General features: G+C 40.6%; 1 protein-coding gene across 1 annotated transcript; it reads left to right on the forward strand.

Annotated features, from left to right (window-relative positions):
- Window positions 1-5,646: 5,646 nt before the first annotated feature.
- On the forward strand, window positions 5,647-8,851 carry LOC100755247 (PRAME family member 12). Its single transcript, XM_027398676.1, has 3 exons — window positions 5,647-5,933; window positions 6,340-6,891; window positions 8,284-8,851. The coding sequence occupies exons 1-3, from the start codon at window positions 5,647-5,649 to the stop codon at window positions 8,849-8,851; spliced, it is 1,407 nt and encodes a 468-aa protein (XP_027254477.1).
- Window positions 8,852-9,197: the final 346 nt, after the last annotated feature.

The following is a 9,197-nucleotide window of genomic DNA, read 5'->3' on the forward strand; positions in this document are numbered from 1 at the left end:
CCATGCAGCAGCTCAACAGGGCAGACTTCTGCAGCAGGTTGATTGCTTCCTCTGGGAACCTGGTGGCGTGGGGTCATCCCACTTCTGACACCATTCTGTAACAATAAATCTTTCTGCCAAGCTGCCCGAACCCTGCCACCACCTGTGTGCCACCACACCCACCTACTCTATTTTTGGCTTCTGCTTCTGGAGTACCATGTGCCACCACACCCATCTCTTCTAGCTGTGTGTCTCCTATCTCTAAGTAGCTGCTCTAAATCTTCAATGAGTGACCTCAGTCTCCCCCTCAGGCCGTTTACCAGCATGCCAAGATATACCAGGTTGTCTACAGATATGTCTTATTAAATATTTTGTCGGCTTGACCGGGATACCATTGAGGCTAATGCAGGAAGATTTGAAGCTCATGGACAGCCTACAAAACAATGTTGATCAAATACATTGCTGATCTGTTTTGAAAATAAATGCAGGAAAAATGAATGCAAGAAAAATGGAAGGAAGACTAAAACATTTAATCAAAGCAGAAATGGCAGGGGCATGTAAAAACTATAGAGACCCAGAGACTGATATTTGCATACAAGCTTCAACCTCAAGTTCTGGAAAGCAAAGGAGCTGACCACTAGCTTATCACCTCTATCTCAGGCTAATGGGCTGATTCTATCTCATGAATCAAGTCTCAGACTGTAATCTTTCCTCAAGATGGCTAGAGAATGGAGGCTTCTACTGGGACCTTTCTTCTGTCTTATATACTAGCTTAAAGGGGAATTTAAAGGTACAAGTTAAATTTCTCCAACTCTCTTTTTTTTAACTAATTCCATCTGGTGAGGATATGGCTGGCCTTGGAATCACAAACACCTATCTACCTCTTAATTCTGAACTGGAGGATTAAAGGTGTGTACTACCACCTACTAGCTTCTAGCTGTTGTGATTAAAGGTGTGTGCTTGACATCTAAGGCTTCTGGCTTACTTTGTTTTTCTGAATCCTCAGTCAAGTTTTAATAAATCCTAAATAATGTATCACTATAGAAGCAGGTGTATTGCTCTTTCTTGGTTGCCGGCCTGGTCTACAAAGAATATTCCCAAAAGATGATCAATTAAAGAAGATATTATCAGGAACCAAATGATTAAATCAAACAATTAAAATTAAAAACTTAATGATTATTTGAGAAGCATCTAGTGAGACAACTTAATGATAGAGTTTTACCAGGAGAAAATGAAATGTGGAGCACAATATCAAACAAAACACACACACACACACACACACACACACACACACACACACACACACATTGTGCTATATTGTTTATGATCTAGTAAATCTTACCAGGAGTTATGAATGCAAAACTATCCAAACAGAGAGGCTGGGTGTTTTTCAATACATTTTATTTAAATAGGAATGATTTTATATATTTTAGGTAAATTAGAAATGATCTAATTTGCTTCTCCCTCCCATCAAAAGTTGTCAAGTCATTTGGTGCAGACCCTAGGCCCTCCCCCTATGGCAACTCTTGTAACACAGTTTTACAAAAAGCCCACACCTCCTAGTAGGAGGCTGGGTGTTTTTGGCTAACAACTTTAATCCCAGGACTCAGGAGATAGGGGCTGAAGGATCTTGGTTAGTTCAAGGCCACCCTTGGCTACAGGAGAGTGAATCAGTCTAAAACAAACAGAACCCAAGTCTTTAATCCCATTAGAGGTATGAAACCCAGGAACTCAGGGTCTCATGATGATTTTGCTCAGTGATTAGTCTCCAACCAAGTTGAGGACAGGATCTCCCCAGACTTAGGTGAGGTAAGGGGTAATGGTTAGCTGCTTTGCATTAGGGATCTTCAGCTTGAACCCCAATATCTGATTCTTGGTTGCTATGAATTGTGCTATCCATACAGAGGCTCTCTCTCTGTCTCTCTTCCTCCCTCCCTCTATCACACACACACAAACACACACACACACATACACACACACACACACACACACACACACACACAACTCATACTAAAAACACACAAAGCACAGGCACTTTAAAAAGTCCCTACTACAAAAACTACATGCAGATAACTTAATATACACATTTATTACATTTACTATGCACATGAGTTACATTTACTAAAACAAACTCACACACATAAACAAAACACACTGAAATTTGCTACATAGATACACTAAAACAATTTATACTGACTACAACACACACTCACATGGCCTTAACAAAACATAGAATACATAATTTCATCAATCAATTCATGATCTCTTGGATTTCTCCTTAGTTTTGGATTTCTGTTTTCACAAAGAGCCATGTTTCAAATTATACACAGGCAAAATAATCCTTATGGGATTAAGGTGCTAGAGCCTCTATCTCCCAATCAGAATGATGCACGTAATTGGGAGGTGGAGTTACCTAAAGAGGGTGGGACAGAAATGGGGTATAAAATGATCAGAGGAGTCAAACAGTCCTTCAGAATTCCTTAGCCTGGAGTCAATCACTGCTTGGTCCTGCTAGGAACAGAAGACCTGTCACAAGTGTCCAGATCAGGTAAGTCACTCACCTCCATCAGGAGGCCTCTTGCATGCTAGGAAGGCGTTATCAACAATTCAACTATATTGCAAGATATTACATTTAAAATGAAAAAAACAGAATTTGAGGGTTGTTTTGTTTTGGATTGTTTTGTTTTTGTTTGTTGCTTGGGTGTGGTTTTGGTTTAGTTGGAAACACTTATTGGATTGGAATTTAAATGTTGGTATTATTATTCAATTGATGTATTTTGGTGGCAGGGTCTCAGGAGGCAAGTTTGGCCTTGAACTTCAGATTGTTGTAGGTCTTTACATCCTCCTAACCTCATTCTGGAGTTCATGTTAGGATATATTTTATATTTTAACCCTATATAGTCTCTTAAACTATGTTTCACAGATTTAAGGATTTACAGTTTTTGAATTGAAATTTCCTCTCACTGGAGTTTACAAAGAGTCCTAGGAACAACTAATAGTTTCATGAGTGCAAGTCTGAAGGTTGCTCTGATCAGGGAACTGAAACTTGATTAATATGTTTGTCTTAGCCGTGATTATTTGTTATGACATTGTGTGAGAGACCAATTGGAAAAATCCTCCCAAAAATGATCCAGGAACCACACCCTAACCCTATCTGTACATTAGAAGATTTTTCAGGCCTATAAAACCCCTGACTATATATCTGTTTGTTTTTACTAGACAGTATTTCTCCATATCGGTTTAGCGTATCCTTGTAGTCACTCTAGAACAGGATGGCCTCAAACTCACAGAGATCTGCCAGCCTCTGCCTCCAGAGGGATAGGGTTAAAGGCATGTGCCACCATAGCCCCCACCAACCTTCCTGAATATTTGTCCAAATTGTTTTCATTATAGCCTCCTGCCACTATGCCTATCACCCACTTAGTGTTTTAATGTGAGAGTGCTCTAGGCAGGCATGGCTACCAAAAGAGAAAATACTGTCAGTGACGAGTAGGATCATGGTCAAGATGTACATTCCTGGGCTGCATAATGACTCCTACTTGGGTATGGAAGCATAGGAAGTTCCAGTCAAACATCCACTTAACTTACAACTATGTTTTAAAAATTAAATGAAACTATATTTTTTCCTATCTTTCTTTTCCTAGGTCATTATCAACCTTTTTAATAGTGTTAATGACTAGCTACGGTTGACTCTTTCAAAAATCCAGACACAGAAACTATTAAGCATGATTACACTGAGTATGGCCAGACTGGTACATAAGTTTATACCAGACAACCAATTACAGGCCAGACCCTGTCTCAAAAATAATTAGTGAATGAATGACTATAGAAATAAGCTAGATGAGTAGTTGAAAATTGTCCAGTGAGCCCAATGACCAAGTTTTACTATGACATTTATGTATCTTAGAGCTTATTTTTAAACAAAGCAAACACACTAAACTACAAAATTATAACACATACACACAATAAAAATACACAAATATATAACATACACTGAAATGTACAAATATAGGAAATTATACACAAACACTAATGTACAGAGTGAGCACTCTAAATAATAAACAAAGTTACTTAAATACACATTGTAACATATAAAACACATACACATTAAACATACATACAGAAATAGGTTATACATGATAATATACATATACATTCAAAAGAGTATTTACAAACTAAACCACGAATCTGTGCTTGTAACACACGGGTAAAATTAATTCAATCAATCAGTGGATTAATAGAATCTTCAAATTGGTAGTTTAAGATTTTGTTTTCACACAGTGAGTTATGACTCAGTCAAGAAACACTAAGTAATTACAATCATGAAGAAGATTAATCAGATGTAATATTAATCTCTCACTGAGGTAGACATGTGTCAAAGGGAATTTGGTCTAGATGGGAACATTGTCCATAGTAAGAAGCATAAAAAGTAGCTGGAGTCCAAAGTGTCAGGAATTGTGAGAATCCCAACTATTCCCATTCAAACTGAACACATGGAATATAGAACACGGATACATTGTATATGTGACATTAGCACTCTCTTTCATCATGGGCCTTGAAAGACCGTCAGTCCCAATTTGCCAAAAGAGCTGTCTGATTTCTTTCTTCTTACAAATCTTTCCAAATGGGAATGAGATTCAGAGGAGCAGAACTTGGTACCTGGTGGGAAAACATTTCATTTGGGCCTGAATCAGGTCTAATGACAGACTCCATGCGGTGACAGTGATTTGGGTTGGACATGAGCAGATAGTAGAAGAAAACACACTGAGTCTTTGACTATTACTACATGAGTGATCCTGGTATGGCTTGGTTTTTGTGATGGTGGAGACGTGCAACATGGTAACACATAACATGAAAATATGACTCATACATACATACAGAAATAGGTCATACATGTTAATATACATATACATTCAAAAGAGTATGTACATACTAAACCACGAATCTGTGCTTGTAACACACGGGTAAAATTATTTCAATCAATCAGTGGATTAATAGAATCTTCTAATTGGTAGTTTAAGATTTTGTTTTCACACAGTGAGTTATGACTCAGTCAATAAACACTAGTAATTACAATCATGAAGAAGATTAATCAGATGTAATATTAATCTCTCATTGAGGTACACATGTGTCAAAGGGAATTTGGTCTAGATGGGAACATTGTCCATAGTAAGAAGAATAAAAAGTAGCTGGAGTCCAAAGTGTCAGGAATTGTGAGAATCCCAACTATTCCCATTCAAACTGAACACATGGAATATAGAACACGGATACATTGTATATGTGACATTAGCACTCTCTTTCATCATGGGCCTTGAAAGACCGTCAGTCCCAATTTGCCAAAAAGAGGCTGGTCTGATTGCTTTCTTCTTACAAATCTTTCCAAATGGGAATGAGATTCAGAGGAGCAGAACTTGGTACCTGGTGGGAAAACATTTCATTTGGGCCTGAATCAGGTCTAATGACAGACTCCATGCGGTGACAGTGATTTGGGTTGGACATGAGCAGATAGTAGAAGAAAACACACTGAGTCTTTGACTATTACTACATGAGTGATCCTGGTATGGCTTGGTTTTTGTGATGGTGGAGACGTGCAACATGGTAACACATAACATGAAAATATGACTCCTGAATGTTTTTGTAGATCCTTCTCTCTGAAGATCAAACATAATGGGCTCTGGGGCCCCACCCACACTACTGCAACTGGCAGTGAAGAGTCTACAGATGAATGAGAATGTGGGCATCTCAGCAATGCAGCAGCTGCCCAAGGAGCTCTTCCCATGCCTGTTCAAAGAGGTCTTCAACAGCAGACATACAGAGATGCCGACAGCAATGGTGGCAAGATGGCCCTTTGCCTGCCTGCCTGTGGGGGCACTGATGAACGTTCCTGACATGGCGATATTGAAAGCTGTTCTCAATGGTCTAGACACACTGCTGACACAGCAGTTTCACCTCAGGTAAGAAGAATTGAATGGGGGCAGGTACTGGGTTATTAGGAAAGGATATGTGCAGTCAAGTAGATGTGCTCAGTCCTGGATTGGAGGGATCTGATGTTCTGAGCTTGGAAGTCAGTCATAGAAGACACTATCTAATTTGAGTAACAAAATAATTCACTTTCAGAAGTGCAGGGCACCTCAGTGTAGATGTACCCATAGAAGCATTAGCTAACCTGTCCTCTCCCACAGGCAATAGGAAGTCAACAGTAAGTGAATGGAGGGAAGCAGGACAAGGAGACAGATGTACCTCATGCAAAGTACTCTTGCCTGACAGGTGGTGTTGTTAATGTTAGAGAAGTAGAATGGAAAGCTCACTGGATTTCCGTTCCCTTCTTTCATTGTGACACCTCATGGTTTTCTCTCACAGACAGTCAACGCTTCGAGTGCTGGACCTGAGGAACGTACACAATGTGTTCTGGGATGTTTGGCCTGGAGTAGAAGGTTTACAATGCTTAGAAGGGAGTTTCCTTCCTAGATATGCCCAGAGGCAGCTCTTGATGGTGGTGACTGACTTTGACCTACGACTTAACTTGGATGAACACCAAGCATATTTGTTGCAGTGGGCCCAGCAGCGACAAAGTTCTGTGCGGTTGTGCTGTTTGAAGATGACAATCTGTGGGACTTCTTTGGAGATGATCAGAATGGTTATGAAAACTTTCCAGCCTTGCTACCTGGAGCAACTGGATCTATCCACAAACTGGAATCTGATCACACTGAGTCGTTTTGCACCTTGGTTTGGTCAGATGAGAAATTTGCGCAAACTCCATGTGTCCCACATTTACATGAAGAGGAACAAAGAAGACATAGAGCAGAAGTGCGTTGCCAGGTTCATTTCACAGATATCCAAACTGAACTGTCTCCAGAATCTCTCCATGAATGGTGTCTACATTTCTAGTGAGCGCATGAAACAGTTGTTCAGGTAAGAAAAGATAGAGAGCTGTTTATGCTACCACTGGAACCCTCCACTAATATCATATTGATTAGTGGACACCTGACATAGGGCAGCCCTGTGAATTTCACTGAGTCACATGGAGTCTCTTTGTATGTGTTATGTATACTTCCTTGGGGTCCAGCTAACCCGGATGAGAAGGGAACAGTAGGGAACAGGGTGTATTAAGGTTGGAAGAGTCATGCCTATAGAGGTTACATGGGTATCTCCGTTGTTGTATCTTTGTGAACAGTAACCCATTTACAGTTTTCATGTGGAGACTCTGTCATGTTTTAACTGACAATGGAGGGAGGAATCTTTTCAGCATAGCTATGGTCTCAGCAGATTGGAAATTTGTGCATGCACACATTAAGATACATGGGACTTGGTTAAATTTAGGATGTAGATGTATTTATTTGGGAGAAGTCACTTACATAAGAAACCGATGACCCTCAAGTTGCAGTTCCCTATTTCCACACCTAGGCTGCTCTCGGAGACTCAACGAGAACCAAGAAACAGCAAGCCCGTCCCTGCCCTCAGACCAAATACCACACACTCACATATGCACCTGCAAATGGAAATAGACTATATGGGGTCAATGAGACTTCAGTGACTCCTGTTAGGCACAGGATGAGAGGATGCAGGAAGAATTTGAGACAAGGCATCGCTGGTTGTGAGTTTCCAGGCTGTATTGGCCTTCTCTGGTTCTCTGACATAATGAGAAGAAGAAGCTGTAATGCTGTGATCTGAGCCCATCAAATGCGACAGCTATGGTCTCCAGTAGGCAATGGTGTGACTCTAGTGAGGAGACAGACACCAACAGGGTGATATTTGGGTCTTGAGATCAAACATAAAACAAACTCATGTTGCTTCAGTGGTTCCCATGCTGGCTGACTATGTATCATGTGGGTTAAGGGTGAAGTCAGCAATGAGTTGCAAACCCCCAATCAGATAAGGCCTTCATAATATTGGGCTATAGGTGAGCCCGTACACTATTTCTTGTCATTAGGGATTGGTTTGGGAAGACCCAATCTACAGTGAATGGGGCCATTCCTTGGCTAGTTGTTCTATATTCTCCAAAATAGCTGAGTGAGCATGACCTGGAGAGGAAGTCTGTAAGTCACATCTGTGAGGCTTCTCTCTACATATCCTGCTTCCAGATTCCTGCCAAGTTTGAGTCACTGTCCTTACTTGCCCCTGTGATGGATAATATATGTCTAATATTCAAACCAAAAAACCTGTCATCTCCTAATTCCTTTGGGGTGTTATACATTTTATCATAGCAATATTACTCAAAACTAAGATATCCTCTCTGTAGCACAGTGGAAATTATAATGCTCTACCATACCATGTTAAAGAACCCATCTCTTGTTATTTCCCTAGATGCTTGAAGAATCCCTTGGAGACACTGTCCATCAATCTCTGCATGTTGTCCCAGGCAGACATGAAACACCTGTCCCAGTGTCAGTGGATTTTTCAGTTGAAGAACCTGCAACTCCATGGTGTACCACTATTTCACTTAAGTACCATACATCTCCAATTTCTTCTTGAGCATATAGCAGACACTTTGGAGATCTTGGAGTTAGAGGACTGCACGATTGGAGACTCTCAAATCAGTGCTCTCCTGCCTGCCCTGAGAAAGTGCTCCAAGCTCACCAGGGTCAACTTGTATGACAATGCCATTTCCAATTCAGTGATGAAGGAATTTCTACGAGGTATGAGCAATATCAGCACATTGACCGAGGAGTTCTACCCTGCTCCACTGGAATGCTGTGATGAACTGGGTCATATCCTAGTGGAGAAATTGGCCAAACTATGTCCCGATCTCCTGGATATACTCAGGCACAAAAGACACCCCAAGAATGTCTCCTTTGGTACACACATCTGCCCTCAATGTTTTCAGCGATGTGTCTATGACGTGAAGACAAGACTGTGTCACTGTTTCTCATAAAGAGAAGTACGTTGCTCCTGAATTCTGAAGACTCAAAGTCTGAAGATAGGACTTTCAAGAAGATGCTGAACAACATGTGGTTTCTGATACTTTTGGATGCTTCAGGAACAGCTTAATATTCAGGCCACATGTGCTAACTTGATGAACACTGGGACCATGGAAAGCAGGTGCTGTCTTGTAGAATCAGAACTACAGATCTGCACAATGAAATGTTCACCTCTCGAGATAGGTTCACCAGTGTCTTCTGCCCTGCATGGTAGTTGTGTACATATTATAACATTTGGAACCTGGATGTTTTCCTCTGGTACCATACTCAGTCATTTACCTCAGTTTTTTCATTAAAACT

The sequence above is a fragment of the Cricetulus griseus genome, unplaced genomic scaffold (genome assembly GCF_003668045.3).
Source record: "Cricetulus griseus strain 17A/GY unplaced genomic scaffold, alternate assembly CriGri-PICRH-1.0 unplaced_scaffold_45, whole genome shotgun sequence".
Classification (NCBI taxonomy): domain Eukaryota; kingdom Metazoa; phylum Chordata; class Mammalia; order Rodentia; family Cricetidae; genus Cricetulus; species Cricetulus griseus.

Coding starts and splice junctions, on each gene's coding strand:
- LOC100755247 (XM_027398676.1), top strand. CDS start 5,647: ATGGGCTCTGGGGCCCCACCCACACTACTGCAACTGGCAGTGAAGAGT. Junction 5,934..6,339: donor ACACAGCAGTTTCACCTCAG/GTAAGAAGAATT, acceptor TTTCTCTCACAG/ACAGTCAACGCTTCGAGTGC. Junction 6,892..8,283: donor CGCATGAAACAGTTGTTCAG/GTAAGAAAAGAT, acceptor TTATTTCCCTAG/ATGCTTGAAGAATCCCTTGG.